At 40.0% G+C, this 27,379-nt stretch overlaps 1 protein-coding gene and 2 long non-coding RNA genes across 10 annotated transcripts in view; 2 read left to right on the forward strand and 1 right to left on the reverse strand.

The window, feature by feature from the left end:
* Positions 1–15,618, reverse strand: part of LOC135098578 (uncharacterized) — a 36,580-nt gene extending 20,962 nt beyond the window's left edge. For 2 of the 7 annotated variants that reach the window (XR_010267128.1, XM_064000943.1), the window contains exons 1-4: positions 15,208–15,567; positions 11,482–12,933; positions 9,535–9,687; positions 4,857–4,960 (exon numbers count right to left, since the gene is read on the reverse strand). Coding sequence is in view for 5 of the 7 variants with exons in the window: in XM_064000943.1 (XP_063857013.1) it covers positions 4,932–4,960; positions 9,535–9,687; positions 11,482–11,728 (429 nt within the window). In the remaining 2 variants the exon portion in view is untranslated. Of the gene's footprint in view, positions 1–4,856; positions 5,075–9,534; positions 9,688–11,481; positions 12,934–15,207 lie in introns of all 7 variants that reach the window. The other 5 variants (XR_010267129.1, XM_064000940.1, XM_064000939.1 and 2 more) reach the window with 5 other exon arrangements.
* On the forward strand, positions 15,577–17,275 carry LOC135098580 (uncharacterized). The gene is made up of 3 exons (XR_010267131.1): positions 15,577–15,703; positions 16,605–16,690; positions 17,061–17,275. It is a non-coding gene; the product is annotated as an uncharacterized LOC135098580 (long non-coding RNA).
* Positions 17,276–21,527: 4,252 nt separating this feature from the next.
* Positions 21,528–27,379, forward strand: part of LOC135098588 (uncharacterized) — an 85,008-nt gene continuing 79,156 nt past the window's right edge. The window contains exon 1 of one of the 2 annotated variants that reach the window (XR_010267143.1): positions 21,528–21,636. This is a non-coding gene — a long non-coding RNA (uncharacterized LOC135098588). Of the gene's footprint in view, positions 21,637–25,823; positions 25,841–27,379 lie in introns of those variants that run through there. The other variant, XR_010267144.1, reaches the window with a different exon arrangement.

A 27,379-nucleotide genomic window follows, 5' to 3' on the forward strand; every position in this document is an offset into this window, starting at 1 on the left:
TCTCTATCATTTTCTGTCCAAAGCTAGATGTTGCAACTATGTGTACAACAACTTAACTTGCTCTTATACCCACACTCTTGAATCTTCTGGATTTTTCACCGTCTGGCTATGACTACAGTCACTCTAAAACAAAATTTATCTGTGCTGTATACCTCTCACCTACAAGTAACTCCTCTTCCTATAAAAATTCTTTGACTACTTAACTTCTAAAGTGAGCACGTTCTGAATCTCTTCCCTTTTGTAGAGATCTCCATTCTTGGAGACTTCAATGTTCATTACTAATTTTGCCTTTCCTCTCCCTTCACTGACCATCCTGGTGAACAAGCCTTTAACTCTGCTATCCTCCATGACCTAGAGCAACTGGTACAACACTCTACTTGTATTCTTGATTGTCTTAGAGATATGCCCAACATTCTTGACCTTTTTCTCACCTCTAACCCTTCTGCTTATGCTATCATCCTATCATCTCCATTGGGCTCCTCCAATCACAACCTCGTATCTGCATCTTGTCCTATCCTTCCAATCCATCCCCAGGATTCCCCAAAGTGGAGGTGCCTTTGTCATTTTGTGCCTACTGGAGCCAAGTAGGTATTATGCTGATTTGCCTTGGAATGACTACTGTTTCTGTGTCATAGGGTACCCATCTCTGTGTGCTGAGCGCATAACAAAGGTGATAGTATGTGCTATGGAGACATACAATCCTCACTCTTTCTTTTGTCCTAAACCATTGGTTCCCAACCTTCATTACATTACTTGTTTACTGACTTTTCAAGTTTGCATTATCCATATCATCAAGTGAAGGCACAGTACTATATATCTGCTATAAAGAAATAGTGGTAAACCCTATAAAGCAATCACTCAATTGCATAGCTGGCAATGATAATAAAAAATTTATCACAATAAATAATAAAACAATGATGATAATGTTATCGGTGATAACTGATAATTCAGTAACTGGTGATAAATTTATCGCCAATAACTGATAACCAATAAATCTATAAATCCAAAATTCTGATAGTAGTGATAACAATATTGATATTTTAAGTAAAAAAAAGAAAAATCCAAGCCTTTACTTTTATCTTGATCTTAGAAAACTTAGAAACATCTTCAAAAAATTGAAATTCAATGTTTATCCTGTCTCTTCACTAATGAAAAGTACTGTTTTAATTAAAATAACTACATTTGATTTTGAAAGTTAACAACTTCAACATGCTCATGTTCCTAAAACTACGTTACGAAGGGGGGATGCCGTTAGCAGCACTGTGTCATGGGTAGTGAAGATGGGCATTGGCAGCACTGAAATCAGGAAGGAGTGAGCTGGTACTCGAGATGAGACCAGAGGTGGGAAACACTTTGATTGGCCAAAAGAGCAACAGCAGCAATTACTTCATGCTACCCATTAAGATCCAGGGCTTGTTCCTCTCTCTCCTCTACCCTCCAACTACTTCATGCTACTCATTAAGATCCTTCGCAGTGATGCTTTCCATAACCTTGCTGCCCTCAGAAGGCTTATGGACCTGATGGGTCCCTCGTATTGTTCTCTGAAGCTGTGCCTTCGTGCTTGCATCTTGCCTATTCATCTCTACTTGTTCTGTTGTAATATAGTGTGGTGAGAGCCTTCCCTGTCACCTCTCCCCCAGTACTCACCCACTGAGAGCAAGTATCCACCTCACTGGCTGGCTCCCTCTAGCATTCCTTCATTTCATTCATACAAACTTGCCCAGAGTAGTAAAAAAGATCAGACAACTTCCTCCAAAGATCACATTCCAAATCTTGGTCTTTGTAGAACTCCTCATATAAAGCAGTTTATTAGTCCACATACCAATAATTTATTTCACATGAAATTCACTGGAATTTGTGGCACCAATATTTGGAGAAACCATAAACATTTACAAATTCATTCACTTTCATTGTTACCATTTGTCCACACCACCTTACTGTATTTCAGATTATTACAGCAGAACAGATGATGTACGGAACTATTCTCTCAAAACCACCATCCTACTCCACACATCACTACTCTGTGCAGGAAAAGAGGTGAGTGTGGAGGAACATGTACAATGTATGGCACTGCAATACTAACTGCTAGATTTAGAATACAAGACGACTGATATCAAAATGTTACAAGACTTATCCATGTATTAAGTTTGGACATCACTCCTTCAAAACAGTCACCTTGACCACCAATAAAGTGGTCCCAGCCCCGCTGTCACTGCTCACATGTGTTCAGTAAGTCTTGTTCTTAAAGCATGTTAAGCACCTTCTGTGACTCAGGCTCAACCTCTTCCATGGAACACAGGATAACAACATATGGAAATCAGAAAGGCTGCCAGAAGTCATAAGGCTTACCCGTGGCAGTTCCTGCACAAAATATACCTACCTATTTCCATCTACCATCCCCATCCATAAATCTTTTAAAACTCCTAAAGAACCAACACCAACAACCTGATTACTGAGTCCATTCCATTCACCTACCACTCCATCTGAAAACCAATTCCTTCCTATCTCCCTTTTAAGTCTGACTTTTCAAACTTAGATCCATCCTTTCTCATTTCATGGTGTCAAGATGGCATCCTTTTCACCCACAGCTTCCTTTATCTTTAGGAAGAAGTTACAAATGAAGTGTGGATCCAGGTCTTGTCCCCAGTGGAGACCCTCAATGTGAAGGTTGGGTCATCTGGCACACCTTCTGTTTGGAGATCAGAAACCTGGGCACAAATTTTTCAGCTATGTGGTCATATTCAAATCAAACTTGGGGATTGCCTCAGCTGTTCTGTATGATGCACCAACCCTGACACCAACTCCCTTCGCTGATCTCCAACAATTCCCTTGCACATCACTCAACCGTTTCCATGTTTTCAGTGGCTGAGCTCACGGAATATCATCCTGACCTCTTGTCATCTTCCAGAGATATTCTGTTGCTCCTGAAGAATACATGGCACTTGACGCACCTCACATAACTCACTGCTTCCTTGCCACACATGTGCTAAATCATGTCAAAGGTCTCTGCTGAATTTGACACACAATTTGGTGTTAACTCTGCTCTTGTTTGCAGTTCATGATGAAATATGAAGTTCAGCATGAGGCCACAAAACTCATGTGATATGGCTCACCAAGTTCACAAAAAGACACCAATTGGCAGACTGCTTGATAACTGTCACTGTCCAGTCCCATCAGACATGCATCCTTGTACAGCCACCTGTTGGTGTACTATGGAACTAGTCTTGGGGCTTTGATACCACCTCACACTTCATTTTACCCTTCAATCCCAACATGTCAGTGGTAGCTGAGGTAATCTCATTCTTGTGTATAGATTCCTTTAGTTACAAGGAATATGTATTATGTTGCTGGGACACTCACTTTGTGCCTCTCTCAAATGGATGATGTATAATAAGAGCTAAGATAAGCAACATTGTTTCAGCTTTTTTCTGGCACACACAGTCATCTATCAAGAATCTGGCAAAGCCTGGGATGAATATAGCAGCGTGTTATGACCACAGGTCTCTGTGCTCTTACACTGTAAATATGCACTGTGATGCCCCATGAGTACCTCTGGGGTGATAACACTCATGAGGTCCACAGCTGGCTGCTGCATTACCAGACAACACAGTGCACCACTTGTGGAAGACATGAGGTCATTATGTACACTTCCTTCTCAGTGATAAAATGAATCCAAGAAATGTATACAGTGGAACCTCAGTTACTGAATGTCTCCCTCTCCGAACAACTCTGTTTTTGAACAAAAATTTTAACTCCTAATTGCTTTGATTACTGTACCATAATTTGGTTTTCAAACAAAGTTACTTGATTTCAAATACTACAACACGTAACAAAAGCTGCCATTTATTACTAATTTATAGCTTCTATAAATATTTCCTTTGGAGGAGAGACACAGAGGGTAAGACAGCAATTCAATCTTTGAAATAAGTTAAATGTGATCCTACTGAAGAACCTCAATGTAAACAAACAAGGTTCGGGGCTCAGGAGTAATCCCAAGCCTCCTGTGGCTCTCCCGATGACCCACAATGCCATCACTACTGCACAACTGCATTTTTCCAGTAGCTTTTCCCAGCAGCAAGATGTCTAAGTGTTATGATCACCTTCATTTTGGCAATGAGTGGGTTGTTCCTCTTTGTCTCTGTAAGGCTTCCCTCACTTGATTGGTGACAAAGAGAATGCCAGCATGGTCTAAACAATATCTTTTGATGAGTTCTGTATCACTAAGTTCCTTCAATACAGCTTTTCTGAATAAAAAAAATTCTAAGCTGGAGATGCTGTGGAGCAGCCATCTTAGCAGCGGGAGTGTTGGTCATTACCCACTAAGACATGGTGGATGCGAGTCTGAGAATGGATTAATCTATTTTAGAATGACTCCTGTGGGGAAAATAGTATCGGTTTTCAAACATTTTGGATTTGGAATGACATTTACGAACAAATTAAGTTAAAAAACTGAAGCTCCCCTGCACAAGGATTCACTGTTGAATGAAAGATAAAGCAAGAGATAAAGATGAAGTTGAAACTGTCCTCCTCATACTCAAAGTAATGAGGAGTTATGGATACTTCCCTTGCAGAGTCAAAATGAGTTCAAACTGGCAGGAACTGTATCAGATGAAGAGGTTTGCTGACAAATAAAAGTAAAACAGTGCAGATGTAACACAACTGCTCACTGTCAACTACAACAATGTAAACTAGAGATATAAGATAGGAACACACTGATAAATAAAGCAAAAACAATTGACATGTAGGATATCTGAACCAACTGTATATATAAAAAAAAAAAAAACTGTTCATAAAGTAACACAAACCACATGCAAAATGAAGCTGAAACTTTCCTTCTTGGCAGTGAAATGACATACCTCTCTCAGCATTGCAAGGGGCCTAGGCTGCTCCCTTCCCCTTGGCCCCATTAGAGGCTTTGTCTGGGGGTGTGTTCACTCAGGGCGGGAGGGGTTGGGGACGCCTGCAAAATGTGGCCACTTGAGAGATGGGACAGCTGCCCTTGAGGAGTCACCCAGCCAACCAGCCAGCCAGCCATCCCACAGTGGACTAGTCAGCCAGATAGCCAGCCAGTCAGCTAATCAGCAAGAAAACCAACCAGCCAGCCAGTCAGTTAGTTAACCAAGCATCCAACCAGTTAGTTAGCCAGCCAGCCAACCAGAAAGCCAGCCAGCCAGCCAGCCCAAGGAAAACACTACACACAGAGGAGGAGAGGCACTACAAAGACTCAATTTGGTATTATTAAGAGAAGTGGACATTGTTGAACACATGAACTACAATCATCCTGTAGTAAAAAGTGATTGTGTGATGGTAAGGTTTCATATCAAAGAAAAGGAAGAGGAAAGTAGATGGGAAAATTATAAGGATGAAATATTTAAGTATGGTAAAACTAACTTCAAATAAATGAGGAGATACTTTGGTAAGATGGACTGGAGTGCCTTTATTACAGCAAAAGATGTGCAGAAGTAGGAAGCATTAGTCACTAGGTATATATAAGAAAGGAGTGAAAAGATGTGTACCAAAAGGAAACACAAAGATAAGATATAACAAAGACTGGTATAACAGAAGATGTGAAGTTAAAGTTAAAGGATGCGTTTGACAAAGTACCACACTGAAGATTGATATGAAAGATATAAACACAATAAGAAGAAAATAAAAACACAAAGACTGCTATAAAAGAATATGTGAAGTAGTGAGGGAGGAGAGGGAGAAGGCATGGAATAGATGGAGGTGAAAAATGCAAAGATGTGGCAAAACTACACCACTACAAGAAATGACTGTGTAAGGGTTACTACAGAAGAAAGGACAAGTTATGAGAACAATGTTATGGACAAATGTAAAGAGGAACCAAAACTATTCTTCAGGTGTGTGAGGAGCACAATGAAAAACAAAGAAGGTGAATGGTCAAATGTGTGAGGATCTGGCTGACATGGCAGAGATGATGAATAAGAGTTTTCATTTAGCATTCACAATGAGAGGATATTTGTGGGGCAAAGTGAGATGAGTGAAAAAATGGGTCCAGGGAAAATCCAGGTGACTGAGGAAGACATGTGGAAACAGTGTGAGGGACTAGATGTTAGAAAGGCCCCTGGACCCAAAAAAGTGTAGGGATGGATACTGAAAGAATGCAATCAGCAGGTGACATGGGTGGTGCACAGTATTAATGAGAGTTCCTTAAATGAAAGTAGAGTCCTGCTTAAATGAAAAAGAGTAAAAAATAATTCCAATTTATAAAGGTGGTAACAAGAAGAGGCGATGAACTACAGACCAGTGTCTCTAACAAGTGTGGTATGTAAAATGTTTGAAAGATTAAAGAAGGATAAATTAATGCATTACCTAGAAAATGAAGTGATGATAAAACAATTTGGATTTAGAAGACAGAGGTCATGTATTATAAACCTGATGAGTTTTTATTCAAGAGTGGTGGATACAATACAAGAGAGGAATGGGTGGGCAGACTGTGTATATTTAGCCCTGAAGAAAGCCTTTGATAAAGTGCCACACAGGAGACTGCCATGGAAGATGGAGCATGATGATGGTCTGAGAGGTGGCCTGCTGGGATGGATGGAGAATTTCTTGACTGAGAGAGAGATGAGAACCGTGGTAAAAGATTGGGAGTCATCACAGAGGAAAACTGAAAGTGGAGTACCCAAAAGCTCAGTGCTGGCACCAGTCATATATGAATGATATGATACAGAGTGTGAATAGCTACATGAGCTTTCTGTGCAGATGATGCCAAGTTCCTGAAAGAGTTGAGAGTGAGGAAGACTGTGGAGTGTTGCAAGAGGATCTGAACAAGATATTGGAGTGGAGTCATAGATGGGAAACGGAGTTTAATCCAGAGAAATGTAAAGTAATGGAATTTGGAAAGAGTGAGAGAAGAGTAAAAGGAAATTATGTGTTGAATGGTGAGAGGTTGAGTAAAGCAGAGGAGGAAAACGATCTGGGTGTTACGGTCAGTGGAAATTTGATCCCAGAGAAACACATTAGCAGAACTACAGGAGAAACCTATAATTTGTTAAGCCTATAATTTGTTGAGAGGAATAAGGCCATCTTTTGAGTATAACAATGAAAAGATGATCAGGAAGATGATTATATCACTGATTTGACCTAGACTGAAATATGCAGCTGTAGTGTGCTCATTCTACATGAAAAAGGATGTAATGAAGTTGGAGAAAGCTGAGAGATGGTACGAAGAGTCGTTTGTCATACGAAGAGAGACTGGCAGAGTTGCACCCACCAATACTGGAAAAAAGGAGAGAAAGGGGAGACTTGACTGCTATATACAAAGCACAGGAGGAAGTGGAGGAGGTGGACCAGAGTGACTTGATGGTTTAGGATACGTGAGATATTAGAGGACATGGAAAGAGGCTGAAGAAGAGTACTTGTAAAAGAGACATCAAAAAAATATAGTTTCCCACAAAGAAGTACAGATGTATAGAACAGTCTGGATAAGGAAATAGTAAATGCAAGAAGTATACATGGATTCAAGGCTAAACTGTATATTAAAAGATATGGAGATGGGATAGCACCAGCATACCTCTTGTCCCATAAAACTAGATATTGAAGGAATGTAGAGAACAACTGGCTTATAAAATTCACAGTCTAGTGGTGACACCACTATCACAGGGAAGAGTACCAAAAGATTGGAAGAGAGCAAATATTACACCAATATTCAAAGGAGGAAATAAAGAAGACCCAATAAATTATAGACCAGTGTCCTTGACTAGTGTTGTAGGAAAACTGTGAAAGAAAAATAAAGGAGAGATAGATGGAACACTTGGAAAGAGATAAAGTTTTGGTAAATTGTCAATTTGGATTTAGGAGGGGAAGATCATGCTCCATGAACTTACTGTCCTTTTATTCAAGAGTAGTCGACATTGTGCAGGAGAGAGACAGATGGGTGGATGGTGTCTACTCAGACTTGAAGAAAGCGTTTGACAAAAGTACCACACCAAAGATTGCTATGGAAGATAAAAAAATATGGAAAAATTGGAGGAAGACTGCTGGAGTGGATGGAGGACTATCTGGATGATAGAGAGATGAGAACTGTAATACAAGACCAGAATTCATCTTGGCTGAAAGTAACTAGTGGTGTCCCACAGGGGTCAGTGTTGGGACTGATAATGTTTGTAATGTATGTGAATGACATAAATGAAGAAATAGACAGTTATATGGACTTATTTGCAGATGATGCTAAGCTGATGAGAAGGATAGAAAATGTAAATGACTAATAATAATAATAATAATAATAATAATAATAATAATAATAATAATAATAATAATAATAATAATAATAATAATAATAATAATAATAAACGGTTTATTATTTAGGCAGTTAACAAACTGAAAATGTACATAGGGGGTGGGGAAATACTTAACATTAATCCTAAAGGTAAGTCTAATCTAGAAGGGACTACTGATTGATGGCTCGCACAATGGTGGGAATCGCACTGTTCCTGTACCAGTACCGGTACTGGTACTGCAAGATGATTTAAATAAGATAAACAGATGGAGTAAATCTTGGCAAATGGAATTCAATTTAAGTAAATGTAAAGTAATGGAGTTTGGTAAGAGTAAGAAAAGAATACAATATCATTATGAGATGGATGGTGTGAAGTTACATAAATCAAAAGAGGAAGTGGATTTGGGAGTAACAGTTACTGAAAATTTGACTCCATACAGACACATTGATAAAATTACTGGAAAGATGATGAATTTGTTAAAAAGAATGAGAATGGCATTCTCACATTTGGATAAAGAAATGATAAAAAAGTTGTTGATTTCCATGATAAGACCAAGCCTGGAAGTGTGGTCTCCTCATACAAGGAGGAATATTATAAAATTAGAAAGAGTACAAAGAGCAGTCACTAAGATGGTTCCAGAGTTGAGCAAGTCAACCTAGGAAGAGAAATTAAGAATGTTGGAAATTCCTACCCTTGAAAATAAGAGAGAGAGAGAGAGAGAGAGAGAGAGAGAGAGAGAGAGAGAGAGAGAGAGAGAGAGAGAGAGAGAGAGAGAGAGAGAGAGAGAGAGAGAGAGAGAGAGAGAGAGAGAGAGAGAGATTTAATAAACACCTATAGAATGGTAAATGGTATGGAAAATGTGTTTTATAACTTTAGACACACAGAGTACAAGGGGACACAATAAGAAGTTGAAGAAAGTTAACTGTAGAAGAGACATTAAGAAGTATAGTTTTCCTCACAGAAGTGTGAACAAATGGAATGAACTCAGTGAAGACGTTGTCAATGCCGTAACTGTCCACGCTTTTAAGACCAAACTAGATAGGTGTAGAGACGAGATACTATGAGATTACTCCCCTCCTTACCACATCAGTCATGAACAAAATAATACTCAGCAAAATAATCAAACAAATAAAAGAAAGGTTTATAATATTTTAAGTTTTCTTGATCCACATCACACTAACACTTCTGGAAAATCTTTATCCCCTTAATAAGGATCCAGTTATCTACAAGTGCCACCTCAGGGCTCCTCCCTAGATGGCCTGTAGACTGTACACAGGGACTTTTACAATACCTGAAATGCATTCCTTCCCAACAGTGGTGAGAGGCAGGGGAGTGATATGCTGTGACCCTTCACAAAGGAGCACCTCAGGCTGCTGCCTCACACCAGCATGGTCTGTGGCTGGGGAAGTGTCCTCTCCAGGCTTCTCCCCATATGCTGAGGATTCTGGAAAGACAAAGACAACTAACTTATATAGAGAAGACTACATTAAGGTGCCAATCTCAATAGAATATGATTATGAAGAAAAAATTTATCAAAATTTGATAAGTGTCATGAGACCCTCTTCATGAAAGAACTGAAGTTACAGGCAGGGGGAAATACAGGATCAGGCAGGGAGTTCTTAAGTTTAACAGTTAAAGGAATGTAAGACTGAGAATACTGGGAGGTGGACAGAATAGTAGCAAGCCTTGTGCCACGAGACCACAACAGGAGGAGAGGCAGACAGTTAAGATGATCAGAAGACCAGCTGCCATGCAAGAAACTACAGAAGATACCAAGAGATGCAACACTGCAGGAGAGAGAGAGAGAGAGAGAGAGAGAGAGAGAGAGAGAGAGAGAGAGAGAGAGAGAGAGAGAGAGAGAGAGAGAGAGAGAGAGAGAGAGAGAGAGAGAGAGAGAGAGAGAGAGAGAGAGAGAGAGAGAGAGAGAGAGAGAGAGAGAGAGAGAGAGAGAGAGAGAGAGAGAGAGAGAGGGGGGGGGGGGGGGGGGGGGGCAGGCAGTCTGAAGACAGTCAGTCAGAGGAGTTGATGAGATGAAATGCTTTTGATTCCACCCTAACCAGCTGAGCAACACGAGTGGAGTACCCCCATACATGTGAGGCATACACCATACATTTATTTATTTATTTTTTGTTGCCAAGGGCAACAAAAATCCAATAAAAAAAAATGCCCACTGAAATGCCAGTCCCATAAAAGGGTCAAAGCAGTAGTCAAAAATTGATGGATAAGTGTCTTGAAACCTCCCTCTTGAAGGAATTCAAGTCATAGGTAGGTGGAAATACAGAAGCAGGCAAGGAGTTCCAGAGTTTACCAGAGAAAGGAATGAATGATTGAGAATACTGGTTAACTCTTGCATTAGAGAGGTGGACAGAATAGAAGTGAGAGAAAGAAGGTCTTGTGCAGCGAGGCCGACATGGATGGATAAGGCCCCTGTACAGAGTTAGCAGCTGTGGGGGTGAGGAAAACTGGTGGAGACAACTCGAAGTGCTTAACTGTTTTAGCTAGAGATGAGATGTGAAATTTCCATTTTAGGTTACTAGTAAAGGACAGACCCGAGGATGTTCAGTGTAATAGAGGGGACAGTTGAAGGTCACTGAAGAGGAAGGGATAGTTGTCTGGAAGGTTGTGTTTATTTGTTAGATGTAAAACTTGGATTCTTGAGGCACTAAACAACACTTAATTTTGCTCTCTCCCAATCACAGGTTTTAGAAAGGTCAGAAATCAGGCATTCTGTGGCTTCTCTGAGTGAATTGTTACATTCCTGAATGCTTGGACATCTACAAAAAGATGTGGAAAGATGCAGAGTGATATCACCAGCATAGGAGTGAACGTGACAATGATTTTTGGTTAGAAAATTATTGATGAATACCAGAAAGAGTGGGTGACAGGACAGATCCCTGGGAGGAGGAGAATGGTGACCAGTTAGAAGATTATTGATGAATACCAGAAACAGTGGGTGACAGGACAGATCCCTGAGAGAAGAAGAATGGTGACCAGTTATATCATTGATGAACAGCAGAGAGAGTGGGTGACAGGACAGGTCCCCGAGGAACATGACTTAGGAGAAGAATGGTGACTGTCTGTCACTGGAGCAATAGAACAGTTAGAAAAGAAACTTGAGGTTAAGTTACAGAGAAGGATAGGAGAGTGCAAAGAAGAGTTGGATGAAGGTGTTTACAGGGCACAGCACAGACCTAGGTAACTGCAATACACATTACATACCTGGGGACTTTTACAATACCTGAAATGCATTCCTTACTGACAGTGGTGAGAGGCAGGGGAGTGATATGGTGCGACCCTTCACAAAGGAGCACCTCAAGGGGAGTGATATGGTGCAATCCTTTACAAAGGAGCACCTCAGGCTGCTGCCTCACACCAGCATGGTCTGTGGCTGGGGGAATGTCCTCTCCAGGCTCCTCCCCAGATGCCATGGATTCTGGAAAGACAGAGACAGCAGAAGCACTCCCTGCAGCTGATGGCAGCAGCATTTGGCCACAAAGTTGTGCATGCTCCTGTGCAGTACCTACTGAGGGATTTATAAAGTTTAATGTGAATTAATGCAGTTTTATTTTGAAGGAGTTTTCCATTTGTGGTGATTTGTACAGAGTTATCTAAGATGCTGGGTGTGTCATAAGGCCCAAGCCAGTCCTCCTCAAGCCAGGAACCTTTCCTTCCTTGCTTTTTATTATTCTTTACAACAACTTTCATTCCAATCTTAAAGTCAAATGACTTATGTCCTTTAGCTTTCCTCATTTCATATTATTTATTTTGTTCAGCTTGTGCTTTAGCAACATGACTGGCAACTTTTTCTTTTATGGCTGTCAAGCGACTCTTTCTTGATTCCACTGACTCATCTGAGGGGCTCAAATTTGGGAATTCTAAAATATCAACTTTTTCATGAAGATCATTTTGGTGCAGTTCAACAGTGTTGGCTGTCTACCAAACTTCAAGAAAGAGGGAGAACACTTTATTGAAGCTTGCATTGATGTTCATATACCAAACAGAGCAGCCTCCGAGTGTTTGTCCCAGTCATTCTGATTCTCATTTACCAATTTAATTAAAGAGCCCTTCAGCGTCTGGTTGGTCCTCTCATCCTGGCCATTAGTTTGGGGGTGGCAAGCAAGTGTTACAAGGTGCTTCACTTGGACAATGGAAAAGAGTGTCATTTAATGTATTACAGAATTCCTTTCCCTGATCAGTTAAGGTTTTCTCTGGGGGACCAGAACAGTGGAAAATACTCTGCAATACATCACATACCAGATCAGCAGATTTTGAAGGCAGTGGAAATGCCTCTATAAATCTGGAGTGTAAGTCTGTTAAAGTAAGGATGTCCTTGTTGCCAGACTGAGTTTCTTTTAGGGCCCCATCAAATCTACATCAACCATCTGCCAAGGGCCTTCACTCTTAATAGGATTCAGGACTGGTGCTACAGTTTTCATCTTTTCAGATCTCTGACGTCAGTCACACTCACCTGTCCAATTCACTACATCTTTCTTAATGCCTATGCAATAAAATCTCTCTGTAGTTTTGGCAATAGTCTTAGTGATGCCCATGTGAACTCCTCCTCTACTGGAGTCATGAACATCCTGAAATACTTTCCTTTTCTGCTCCCTGGTGAATATGACCACTTTCACCTGAACTGGTCCTCCTTCCTTTGCTCTGCAGGTGTACTGGATTCTGTCTGGGCCACCATCTGCAATTTTTAGTAATCCTAATACCATACAATCACAAAGTGTGCCATGGGAAGGAGGGAGACTAATATAGAATTTTTTTCTTTGATGTAAGAGCCAAGGGCAATAAAGAAAAAAAAAAAAAGGCACACTAAGGTGCCAGTTCCTGAAGAAAAGAGCCAAAATGATTTCCAAAATTGAAGAAGTGGCATAAGGCCTCCCTCTTGAAAGGACTGAAGTCATAGGAATGGGAAAACAGAAGTTGGCAGAGAGTTCCAGAGTTTACCAGTGAAAGGGAAGATTAAGAAAATACTGGTTAACTCATGCACTTGGCAGGTGGACTGAATACTAGAAAACCTTGTACAATGAGACCACAAGAGGTGGCGAGGCATGCAGTTAGCATGAAAGATACCAAGAGATGCAACACTGCAGCAAAGAGAGAGAGAGAGAGAGAGAGAGAGAGAGAGAGAGAGAGAGAGAGAGAGAGAGAGAGAGAGAGAGAGAGAGAGAGAGAGAGAGAGAGAGAGAGAGAGAGAGAGAAAATTGTTTCAGCTACCTTACACATTTTCACTGTTGTTCCTGTAGTAAATCTTTCCAAGCTCTCCTTCCACACACACACACACACACACACACACACACACACACACACACACACACACACACACACACACACACACATTCCTTCTAACACCTGTGCTCCTACATCACAAACTTTAAGAACATCCCAAAATGCTTTTCTACCCACTCTGTCATAAGCCTTCTCTAGATGAATGGTACATGTAATATTTATGTTTACCTTAGCATGCCTCTATTATAATTGTGATTGCAAACATATGCTCCACAACACATTTCTTTCTTGAAACTTTCCTGTTCCCCAACGACCATCACCTCTATCAATAACTTCTATCAATCTCTGAGTCAAGACTCTCCCACAGACTTTTCCTGACACACTAAGCAAACTTATCTACCCTCTGTAACCTTTTTGTACATTCCTGCAGCCTTTCCCTTTATATAAACATACAATAACTGCCTCCATCCACTCATCAGGTCCTGCCTCCTTGTTTCCAAGCCAATTCACGTAATTCAAATCATCCAGTCTGCTATCACTTCTCCATAGTTATTCCATCAGTGTCTATAGCTTTGCCACACTTCATCACAACTATTGTTTTCTTCATCTCCCTAACAATTTCTCACATTCTCTACCTGCTTCTATACACATGCTAATTATTATTGCTTCTCCTGTCATCTTATTCATTTGACAAAGTCTTCTCCAAGTAACTTGCACTTCTTTCTTGCTGCTTACAAGAACTTTATACCCTCTCTCTACTCACACAATCCCACACTCTTCTTCCCCCTCTCTTTTGTCCCCTCCTTCCAGAACAAGTTATTGTCATTAATTTTCTTGCACCCAGCTTTCTACCAAACTTCTCACACAATTCCATGCTCTTCTTCCCCCCCTCTTTCTTCACTTCCTTCCAGAACAACTTATTGTCAGTGATCTCCTTACACTCAGCTTTCTACCAAACTTCTCATCCACTCTCATCTTATTTTTTTCTTATGAGTTCCTTCAGTTTCATATTCCAAGACCTACACTCTAATTTCTCCTCATTTTAATTTCCTCTGAGTCATTTCTCTGCACCATTTTCTCATAGGCCCTCTTCTCTTCCACAGCCACCTCCATCTCAGCCATGCACTTTTTTTTTTTAACTTGTATCCCCAAGACTCCCTTGTAGTTACCATATCAATGAATACTTTTTAACATCTTTATCCTCTGAGGCCTCCCCAACTATCTCTCACTTCTCTGTCTTTCACATACCTTCTCGCATTCCTCTCTACTACACACCTTACTGTCCAACTATTTAAATAACTTTCCCCCAATGTGTGTAACAACGATATATATATTTTTTCATCACGGCATTGTGGTCTGACCAGAGTTCCATTTAATTCTGTGGGACACGCCCATCAAACATTCCTTGGCATGCCAACCATTTCCTTAATTCATCTCTCATCCACTGCTAAACACTCAGCCAGACTTTTCTGTTCACCATTTTAATCTCGATATCTCCTCCACGTGAACCTGTGGATCACTATGGTGGAAGGTTTTTTAGCACACAACCCTCAAATCCATGCATACGTAACTATCCCACCACAAGTTTGTTCATTGTAACATGACTCGCTCTCTCTGCTGCACATAAAGGAATTAAATATATGCAGCACTCAATCCCCTATTCATTTACTCACAAACAATATATCAGTATGGCACAATAACGTCAATTTGGGCTTGTTCCCTGACTTACCCAGAGTACGTTGTGTTGAGGACCGGATACATGTCCATTATAGCATAACTCGCTATGTTTACTGCACTTTCAGTAGCAAGGTATATGAAACATTAAATTTTCCATCTATTTACACACTAACAATATCTCAATACGCCATAACGCCAAAATGAGCTTCTTTCCCGGTCAGTCATGGCCATCACTATTTAAGGACCAAATATACGTGTAATACTTCATATTTGCTTACTTTTCTCTGCACACAATATTTTTTACTGCATATACAACATTGCGATACATACATTGCTAGTAACTGTGCACACTAAGCATGCACACCTCCATATTCCCGCTGTAAGCCGCCACGCCACACCAAAGAAGGTTTCAACAAGTCCTGGCGTCGTGTGCTGCCGGGCCGGGGATGCACAGAAGACGCACCTCAACAGAACAGAACAGATAGAAAGTTGGTGAAGGGTAAAGAGCTTGGATAGAAGAAGATAAAAAGAAGGGAAAATGAAAGACAGTAAGAGAATGAATGTTTGTGGGCAGAGCACATTGTTATTTTTCTTTTGTTGACTAATATTGGGAAGGCGCCAGCTCGTATTCTGTGTTAATTTAAGCATTTTTACCCTGCCTAAGAGATTGCCTTTGATTATTTATTTATTGTTCCGTATAACAAGTAGAACCCAACTAAACAGTGTCCACGCCACACTTTGTACTGGCCGCCTGACACCCACGGAACAAGCCCTCCGCCTAATGATAAGGCATAATTTTGCAATGTCCTTGATAGTTTACACCCATTCTATATTCACAAATTATTCTTGAACATTTCTGCTAATGGTCCCACGTACTCCTGGATTATAACACTGTCTAATGATAATTTTTGGATCTAAATATTAACAAAGAATTTCTTTCAAAATAAAGAATATTATCAGTACTGGCATATTTTCTCTTAATCTACAATGTTTAGTGATTGTGATTTTCCTGTGGCTGGCCCAGGAGAACCCGGGAATATGGTTATTTTCCAGTGCCTTGTAAACTAAGGGATATTACTCTGTACCATTTCAAAATATCAACAATTAATTTAACAATTTCTAGCTTATAATTTCATTTAATTTTCTTGTTCTAAAATTTTATTGATTCCAAAAGTGTATACAAAATTTTGTTTACACAACCAAGAAGTAAATTTTTATATTTATGACCGTTCCTTTAGGCTATAAAAAAATATTTCATGGCATTGTTATTATTTGGATGGTATTGTCTTCTCTTTTTTTTTTTTTTTTTTTTACTATTGGTATTTTGTGCCATGACACCCACACAAGCAAATCTCTGCCTATAACGTGTGCTGCTCATCGCTTGCATCTTGAAACACGATTCCTTCGTATATATTGGCTAATTACTCGTTTTATTCCTTATTTTTGTAGATAATTCTAGATCAAAGAACTGCATCCCTGAGGGAAGGCTGTACACAAGGCTATCCCGCATGCTGCTTCAGCCAGCCGCACACCAGGTAGAGAGAGAGAGAGAGAGAGAGAGAGAGAGAGAGAGAGAGAGAGAGAGAGAGAGAGAGAGAGAGAGAGAGAATTATTATGGTTTTCAATTATTATCATATTATTATTATTATTATTATTATTATTATTATTATTATTATTATTATTATTTATTAGAGAGAGAGAGAGAGAGAGAGAGAGAGAGAGAGAGAGAGAGAGAGAGAGAGAGAGAGAGAGAGAGAGAGAGAGAAATATTATCTACAGTTCTTCTTCTTCTTCTTCTTCTTACTACTATTACTACTACTACTACTACTAGTAGTACTACTACTAGTACTACTACTACTACTACTACTATCACAATCACAATTATTATTATTATTATCCTTGCAGGTGCCTCCTTACTACCTATATACTGACTGACCACCGTCTTGACTACCACCACAGTAACCACTATTACTACTACAACTACCACCACCACCAACATTGTTCGCCACCACAGTTCGTCTGCCACAACCACAAGTGCATCCTACCACAATTTAAATGTGATGATTATGACCACTGTGGTGATGGCAGTGATGAGATGGATTGTGGTAGTAGTGGTGGTGGTGGTGGTGGTGGCTGGGAAGTAATGTTGGTAGGTGGAAAACATGACTACAGTGGAAATGTTACGGTATGTACAATTGTAGTAGTTATAATTGTGGTAGTTACAATTGTGGTAGTTACAATTGTGGTAGTTACAATTTTGGTGGTTACAATTGTGGTAGTTACAATTGTGGTAGTTACAATTGTGGTAGTTACAATTTTGGTGGTTACAATTGTGGTAGTTACAATTGTGGTAGTTACAATTGTGGTAGTTACAATTTTGGTGGTTACAATTGGTGGTAGTTACAATTGTGGTAGTTACAATTTTGGTGGTTACAATTATTGTGGTAGTTACAATTGTGGTAGCTACAATTGTGGTAGTTACAATTGCTGAAGTTTAAGATATTTTAATTAAGAATTGTGGTTACTACTACTACTACTACTACTACTGTTACTAACCTAACCCTTTACTCTTATTCAGATTCGCATCATCAACAACAACAACAACAACAACAAAAATGATGGCAGTAGTAGCAGTAGTAGTGAATGGTCATACATATGTGATGACTATTTTGACTATCAGGCGGCCGATGTTGTGTGTCGGACTATCGTCTTAAAGGAGCCGTAAAATTTACTAGGAATAACTATTTCGGTGATAGTAATAGTGGTAAGCAATAGTAGTAGTAGTAGTAGTAGTAGTAATAGTAGTAGTAGTAGTAGTAGTTAAATTTTCTACTGGTTAACTCTTGCATCAGGGAGGTGGACAGAATAGTGGTGAATGACTGAGAATACTGGTTAACTCTTGCATCAGGGAGGTGGACAGTATAGTAGTGAAAGACTGAGAATACCATTAGCTAATTACCTAATTAGCATTAGGGAGGTGGACAGAATAGTGGTGAAAGACTGAGAATACTGGTTAACTCTTGCATCAGGGAAGTGGACAGAATAGTGGTGAAACACTGAGAATACTGGTTAACTCTTGCATTAGGGAGGTGGATAGAATAGTGGTGAAAGACTGAGAAAACTGGTTAACTCTTGCATCTGGGAGGTGGACAGAATAATGGTGAAAGACTGAGAATACTGGTTAACTCTTGCATCTGGGAGGTGGACAGAATAATGGTGAAAGACTGGTTTTAAGGGAAACTAAAATGAATTATTTAATTCTAGCATTACGTAGGTCAGGATCCCGTTTTCTGTTCAATGATGTATTGTGTGCGGGGCAAGAAACGCACAAAAGATTTTGTACACACGGAGGACTTGGTGTACATGACTGTGTATCTATCGAGATGAGAGAGAGAGAGAGAGAGAGAGAGAGAGAGAGAGAGAGAGAGAGAGAGAGAGAGAGAGAGAGAGAGAGAGAGAGAGAGAATGTGTTATAAAATCTCCTATAAAGGACACTGGCCGAGGACAACAAAAATCCAATAAAAAAAAATGCCCACTGAAATGCCAGTCCCATAAAAGGGTCAAAGCAGTGGTCAAAAATTGATGAATAAATGTCTTGAAACCTCCCTCTTGAAGGAATTCAAGTCATAGGAAGGTGGAAATACACTGGCGGAGACGTCTCAGAACACTTAACTTCATAGAAGTTGTTTTAGCTAGAGATGAGATGTAAAGTTTCCAGTTCAGATTATAAGTAAAGGACAGACCGAGGATGTTCAGTGTAGAAGAGGGGGACAGTTGAGTGTCATTGAAGAAGAGGGGATAGTTGTCTGGAAGGTTGTGTCGAGTTGATAGATGGAGGAATTGAGTTTTTGAGGCATTGAACAATACCAAGTTTGCTCTCCCCCAATCAGAAATTTTAGAAAGATCAGAAGTCAAGCGTTCTGTGGCTTCCCTGCGTGAAATGTTTACCTCCTGAAGGGCTGGACGTCTATGAAAAGACGTGGAAAAGTGCAGGGTGGTATCATCAGCGTAGGAGTGGATAGGACAAGAAGTTTGGTTTAGAAGATCATTAATGAATAATAAGAAGAGAGTGGGTGACAGGACGGAACCCTGAGGAACACCACTGTTAATAGATTTAGGAGGAGAACAGTGACCGTCTACCACAGCAGCAATAGAAGGGTCAGAAAGGAAACTTGAGATGAAGTTACAGAGAGAATAGAAACCGTAGGAGGTTAGTTTGGAAATCAAAGGTTTGTGCCAGACTCTATCTGTTGTCCAAGGCAACAGCAAAAGTCACCAAAATTCCTAAAAGAGGATGACCAAGACTCAGTAAGGAAAGCCAGAAGATTACCAGTAGAGCGGCCTTGACGGAACCCATACTGGCGATCAGATAGAAGGTTGTGAAGTGATAGATGTTTAAGAATCTTCCTGTTGAGGATAGATTCAAAAACTTTAGATAGGCAGGAAATTAAAGCAATAAAACGGTAGTTTGAGGGATTAGAACGGTCACCCTTTTTAGGAATAGGCTGAATGTAGGCAAACTTCCAGCAAGAAGGATAGTTAGATGTTGACAGATAGAGCAGAAAGAGTTTGACTAAGCAAGGTGCAAGCACCTTGCTTAGTCGTTTCGGAGAAACAATAGTGTTTCGGAGAACAATAGGAGGACCATTATGGACCATCAGGTCCATAAGCCTTCCGAGGATCTAGGCCAGCGAGGTCATGGAAAACATCATTGCGAAGAATTTTAATAGGTAGCATGAAGTAGTCAGAGGGTGGAGGAGAGGGAGGAACAAGCCCAGAATCGTTCGAGGTAGAGTTTTTAGCAAAGGTTCGAGCGAAGAGTTCAGCTTTAGAAATAGATGTGATAGCAGTGGTGCCATCTGGTTGAAATAAAGGAGGGAAAGAAGAAGAAGCAAAGTTATTGGAGATATTTTTGACTAAATGCCAGAAGTCACGAGGAGAGTTAGATCTTGAAAGGTTTTGACACTTTCTGTTAATGAAGGAGTTTTTGGCTAGTTGGAGAACAGACTTGGCATGGTTCCGGGCAGAAATATAAAGTGCATGAGATTCTGGTGATGGCAGGCTTAAGTACCTTTTGTGGGCCACCTCTCTATCATGTATACCACGAGAACAAGGTTTGGAAGGTTTAGGACGAGAAAAAGAGTGAGGAATGTACGCCTCCATGCCAGACACCATCATCTCTGTTATGCGCTCAGCACACAAAGACGGGTCTCTGACACGGAAGCAGTAGTCATTCCAAGGAAAACCAGCAAAATACCTCCTCAGGTCCCCCCAACTAGCAGAGGCAAAACGCCAGAGGCACCTTCACTTAGGGGATCCTGAGATGATAGAGATATGAGATTGTGATCGGAGGAGCCCAATGGAGAAGAAAGGGTGACAGCATAAGCAAGATTAGAAGTCAGAAAAAGGTCAAGAATGTTGGGCGTATCTCCACGACGATCAGGAATACGAGTAGGGTGTTGCACCAATTACTCTAGGATCGTGGAGGATAGTAAAGTTGTAGGCTAGTTCACCAGGATGGTCAGTGAAGGGAGAGGAAAGCCAAAGCTGGTGGTGAACATTGAAGTCTCCAAGAATGGAGATCTCTGCAAAGGGAAAAATAGTGTGTGGGGAACTATCTGTGACGATAGTTTCGGTCACGCGGAGGCTCAGGTAAGATGATATTATTATTATTATTATTATTATTATTATTAATATTATTATTATTATTATTATTATTATTATTATTATTAGTAGTAGTAGTAGTAGTAGTAGTAGTAGTAGCAGTAGTAGTAGTAGTAGTTGTTGTTGGAATTTTTGTGAGTGTTTTTACTACTACTACTACTACTACTACTACTACTATTTTATTTATATAGATATATTTTTTCTTTCTTTCTTTCTTTCTTCTTTTCTTCTTCTTCTTCTTCTTTTTCTCCTCCTTCTTCGTCTTCTCATTCTTCTTCTTCTTCTTCTTCTTCTTCTTCTTCTTCTTCTTCTTCTTCTTCTCCTTCGTCTTCTTCTTCTTCTTCTTCTTCTTCTTCCTTCCTCTTCTTCTTCTTCTTCTTCTTCTTCTTCCTTCTTCTTCTTCTTCTTCTTTTTTTCTTCTTCTCCTTCGTCTTCTCATTCTTCTTCTTCTTCTTCTTCTTCTTCTTCTCTTCTTCTTCCTTTTCCTTCTCTTCCTTCTATTATTATTATTATTATTATTATTATTATTATTATTATTATTATTATTATTATTATTATTATTATTATTATCATTATTATTATCATTATTGTTATTATTATTATTATTTCTATTAATCACTTTTATTAAATCTCTCTCTCTCTCTCTCTCTCTCTCTCTCTCTCTCTCTCTCTCTCTCTCTCTCTCTCTCTCTCTCTCTGTCTGTCTGAGGTGGCGTGTAGAAGCATGGGTTATGAAGGGGGCGTGGGGAAGGCTTACCCCGGCGGCCATTTTGGTGTTGGGGACGGTGTTATCCAATTGGACCTGCCCAACTGCAAGGTTAGTAGTAGTAGTAGTAGTAGTAGTAGTAGTAGTAGAAGTAGTAGTAGTAGAAGAAGAGAGAGGAGAGAGAGAGAGAGAGAGGAGAGAGAGAGAGAGAGAGAGAGAGAGAGAGAGAGAGAGAGAGAGAGAGAGAGAGAGAGAGAGAGAGAGAGAGAGAGAGAAGGGTATAAAGGGGGAGGAGGAGGAGGAGGAAGAGGTTATTGTTGTTTGTTTGTTCCTCCTCCTCCTCCTCTTTCTTCTCTTTTCTTCTTCTTTTCTTCTTCCTCTTCTTTTCTTCTTCCTCTTCCTCTTCCTCCTCTTCTTTTCGTTATCACTCTCTCTCTCTCTCTCTCTCTCTCTCTCTCTCTCTCTCTCTCTCTCTCTCTCTTTCTAGCAATACGTGTAATGTCAAAAAGGTCTATGTAAACACGTAAATTTGCAAAAATTTGACCTTACTCTTTGTAAATTAGGGAGATAAAAGAGAACGGCGGATGTCTTGCATTAGAGAAAACGAAAACATTTTAACATAAACTAAAAAAATTGAATTAATCTCTACTATTTCTAAACAGTTTATAGGATAGTGTAAGCGTCTCTTCCATTGTATCTATTATTTCGTAATGTTTTGTTCTATTAATTGTCAGTTTTTAGTGCAAGAAGTTAAAGAAAAGAGGAAAAAGAGAAAACTCATTTATATAGGTAAGATCAATATGAATGCCATTAACACGTATATTTGCAAGACTTTCGACCCCATGATTTCCAGGGAGTGAACGGCGGCCATCTTGGAAAATGTAGGTATTAGAAAAAACGTTTTTTTTTTTTTTTTTTTTAGCCAACTAAAAAAAAACATTAGTATAATATAACTATTAATAAATTATAGTAGTTTTACGATAGTGTTAACATTTACTGTTATATGAATCGACTCTAATTATTTATTGGCGTTGATATTACATAAATTACACAAGCTCAATCTATTACAAAATATATATAACGAACACGACACACACACACACACACACACACACACACACACACATACAAAAACACCATTATGTATGTATAATATGGGAAATATTGTATTTTTAGTGCTTCTTCTGCAAATAGTGTAGACATGTTGTTAATCTGCCACTGGAACCTTAAACACACACTTGAAAGCACTTGTAATTTTAACCAGTGACCTGCAGTGTAGCTCGTATCATTCCGATTCTCTACTTTCTGTGCATTTTTTTTTCTTTTCTCTTGTCATTTTGTGTGTTGCAATATTTATAGGGGAATAAGAATGTGTATGTGTATAATTGAGTTAAAGAAATAAGTGAACAGTTGCAGCATCCAGGACAAGTGAAGCATTGGTCAAGGTGGTTCAGGGAGGAAGGGAATTGTGCTGTCTGAAACTAAAAAATGGTGTGGGTGGCCCTGGAAGACAAATAAGGGGACTGTTACTGCCTTAAAGCAGCCAGTGGAGTCTGATGTCAAGACCACTGGACGCTTTAAGACAGTAACAGCCCTGTGGGGCTCCCACACTGTGTTTTAGATTGAGGCATATCACAGTTCCCTTCCTGCCTGAACCACCTTGAGCAGTGCTTGACTTGTCCTGGATGCTGCCAACTGTTCAGCTATTTCTTGGACTGAATTACCTGCTTCCTTGAGGCCCATGGTCTGCACAATAGTCTCAAATGAGTACTCTTTCATTTGAGCCATATTAACAAACAGCGAGTTATCAAAAGATGTTGTTGCGCAATAATGCGCCAGAATGCGGAAAAAGTCGCCTGGTGTTAGTGGTCTCCAACACGCCTCAGGGCACGCTGAGTACAGCTTATAGATCAGTGGCGTGAAGCTGAGGGATGCACTCATGTCATCACAGGGGCTGAGACTCTTGGCTAAAATGGTTCACTCTCAAGAGGGCCATGCTTGTTACACCATTAGTACCAGACCCTCCAGCCAGGGGGGAGGGGGGTCAATACTTAGGATGAACACTGTACACATATACACATATACTGGGTGTCCTAGGAGGGAGGTCATACTTTGTCAGCAATGAAAGATCAAGTTATTCTAAGTCAGAAATATTCTATGTTGAAGTGCTTTTAATGCTGTGGTTTAGAAGTCACTTCCAGCATGAAGGAAAGGAAGATGTTGACAGAGCTGGAAGAGTTTGCCCAGGCAAAGACAGTGACAAAAGCACAGTTTTGGAGAACAATAGGAGGGACCCCACCAGGTCCATAAGCCTTCCAAGGGTTAATGTCAGTGAGGGCATGGCAAACATCATTGTGAAGGATCTTAACTCTCTCATGCACCAGTAAGTTTCACAAGTTTTCTGTCCAATACTTCTGTTGGCAGCCATTTGTAGCCTCTCTGTGCACCTTGCAAAACTTTGATTTAGAAGTTTTCTTTCTTTTGAGACTTATAAGAAGGCACATATTATATATCACTAGATTCACAAGGAAATTGTCTTTTGGTGATTGCCAAAAATAAAATTTCACCCACTTTTTCCCTCAAAAATAAATACAAAACAAGAATGTTCACAATTTTGTAGCTCAAAACTTTTCCTGCAAGCATTTTGTGGGCTGTACATTACCTAAACTGTCTTTTTATGGACTTTACAGTGGTACTGTTGACATTGTGATATGTCAATTAGATCTCAAGAAAATAAAGGAAAACTGAAATCATTATTTGTCACAGATTGCAAGCCTGAATCACAGGCTGAAACTGACAAATGATCTAGCAGTCTGCCTATTCTGAGAAGCATCATTGTTACCAGTTCATTACTTCTGTGAAAGGCATGCTCATCTTGAACTCACCAAAAACATTGATGCACTTACAATAGAAACTTTATTCTTAATTAATTTAAGTAAGGTTTTAATGCACTTGTGCGCTGGTGCAGTTTGACATGAAGATGTTTTGACGTCCGGTGTGCGTCCGGTGTATGAGGGACTAATGGGTTGCATGAAATAATCCAAGGGAAAAGGAGAGGGAGGAACATGCCCTGAATCACTCAAGGTAGAGTTTTTAGCAAAGATTTGAGCAAAGAGTTCACCTTTAGAGATAGATGAGATGGCAGTATTGCCATCAAGTTGAAATACAGGTGGGAAAGATGAAGAAGCAGTGTTATTAGAGATATTTATGGCTAGGTGGCAGAAGTCACAAAGAGAGAGAGAGAGAGAGAGAGAGAGAGAGAGAGAGAGAGAGAGAGAGAGAGAGAGAGAGAGAGAGAGAGAGAGAGAGAGAGAGATCTAGAAAGATTGTGACATTTTCTGTTGATGAAGGAGGTTTTGGCTAGTTGGAGGACAGACTTGGCATAATTCTGGACAGAAATATAAAGTGCATTAGATTCAGGTGATGGAAGGCTGAAGTACATTTTATGGGCCACCTCTCTATCATGTATAACACAAGAACCAAGGTTTGGAAGGTTTAGGGTGAGAGAAAGACAGACATGAAGACAGACATCCTCACCCCTGCTGTGTGTTCAGCACACAGAGGCAAGTCTTGTACATGGAAGCAGTAGTCATTCTAACTAAGGAAAACTAGTTAACACCCCTGAGCCATGAAAACCTTGTTTAAGTAAAGAAAAACTGCATGTACATGCTTACAAACATTTTATTTATCAATTAACTAAATAGATAGAGAAAGACAATTAACACTGGTAAGTTGCCTCTCATCTCCTCCTCTGTTATTTGAATTTGTGCTTTGCAGGAATCCATGTACAGTGAAACCATGGAGGCTGAAATCATGGATAACAGGGATGACTATGCTGTAATATATATATATATATATATATATATATATATATATATATATATATATATATATATATATATATATATATATATATATATATATATATATATATATATATATATATATATATATATATATATATATATATATATATATATATATGGTAATGAACTCCAGTGATCTGTTGCTCTATTTGGAAAATTGTTTCTGCATGTCCTTATCTCATTTTTCTCTTGTTAAGTTTATTGCTGTGACCTTTTTGTGTTGAGAGAGAGAGAGAGAGAGAGAGAGAGAGAGAGAGAGAGAGAGAGAGAGAGAGAGAGAGAGAGAGAGCTCTAAACAGACTGGTACTTACCTCCTTCCCAACCCTCCTCCCACCTTCCCTCCCTCCCTTCTCCCCCTCATGAAGTGCTCCCCTTCTTCAGTAATTAATCTCCGCCTCTCCACAGGTAAGCGAAGGACAGGTGTGGCTTGGTCATTAGTGTGGCTGCAGGTATGTACTAGATATGCTTTCTTTCTCATAGATGGTGACTTGAAGTAGTCTCTCTTCCATTTTTATTGATATTTCACATATTTTTCATTCTGAGTGTCTTATTTTTAAGTTTTGAAGTAGCTCTGTTTTATTTGCCCATTGGCTCGTTGGTTAATGATCTTATTATGTGTATTACCTGTTTGGTTCCTCAGCTAGGTAGTCAGTCAGTCAATTAGTGAATCAGACGGTGTATCGGTTTGCCATGCCATCTGTTAGCTGGAGTGATATATAGCCTTGCAAATTATCTTAGTGAGTATTCTGCCGTCTGGTGGGAGATTTATGAACTTACTGTTACATACTGCCATCTTGCAGGTGAATAACACACGGTGAATTTTCATTTCTATCTGACCACCGTGACGAGTTGGTGTCATGTCTGAACGGCTGACGTACAGTCCAAGTTGTCCTACTGGTTGTAAGAGGAGGTGAATTTTGACGCTTACTGCGCTTGCACGACACACGAAGGATTTAGAGAAAAATGCTGATGTTGTCATTAATCCATTACTCTATGACTCAACATCACTCAAGGCCGTGACAACAAAACCATAGGAGTGTGTGTGGATCTCAGTCTGAAAAAAAAATAATGTGTCCGATATAGAAACGTAACTCTCAGGTCTTTGTCTTTGGTCTCCTGGATCTTGCCAGGTACCGTGGGAAGGCAGGTAGGCAGGCAGGCAGGCAGGCAGTCTCTCTCTCTCTCTCTCTCTCTCTCTCTCTCTCTCAACTTTATTTCCTTTTTAGTATGGTTTCTGTTAAACATACCACATACAAAGAGAGAGAGAGAGAGAGAGAGAGAGAGAGAGAGAGAGAGAGAGAGAGAGAGAGAGAGAGAGAGAGAGAGAGAGAAGAGTTGTCAGGTCACACACACACACACACACACACACACACACAGTGGTTGTGGTGTTGGTGGTGGTGGAGGAGGAGGAGGAGGAGAAGGAGGAAGAGGTGGAGGAGGAGGAGGAGGAGGAGGAGGAGGAGGAGGAGGAGGAGGAGGAGGAGGAGGTGGTGGTGGTGGTGGTGGAGGAGGAGAAGGAGAAGGAAGAGGAAGTGGTGGAGGAGGAGCTGGAGGTGAGAAATTCCATCCTCCCTCACCTTGACTCGTCTGTCTAAACAAACACTGCAGGTCATGCAACACCACCACCACCACTACCACCACTTATAAAACTTGAAAACTCGCATAACATTTATTTGGAACACATTTATACTTACACATTTTGGAGAAAGAACATTTAAACTCCCTGACAAAATTAGCATCTTTTTAATACACTTCTCAGCCGCTGCTTGGAATTCTTCAGGTAAACAAGAAACAACAACGGTAATAATTCAAGGGGTTTCGGCTAAACAGAAGCCAAGGAACGTATAGATGATAGGATAAATGATTGTCTAGAGAGGATTTACACAAAGGCGCCCTCTACTCGGCACCAGCATCCCATGGACGGCACATTGTCTCCTCCGTCACGTCCCGCCAGTGGAGAAGTCAAATAAATAATACGTTTTCTTCTC

Source organism: Scylla paramamosain, unplaced genomic scaffold (assembly GCF_035594125.1).
Source record: "Scylla paramamosain isolate STU-SP2022 unplaced genomic scaffold, ASM3559412v1 Contig69, whole genome shotgun sequence".
Lineage (NCBI taxonomy): Eukaryota > Metazoa > Arthropoda > Malacostraca > Decapoda > Portunidae > Scylla > Scylla paramamosain.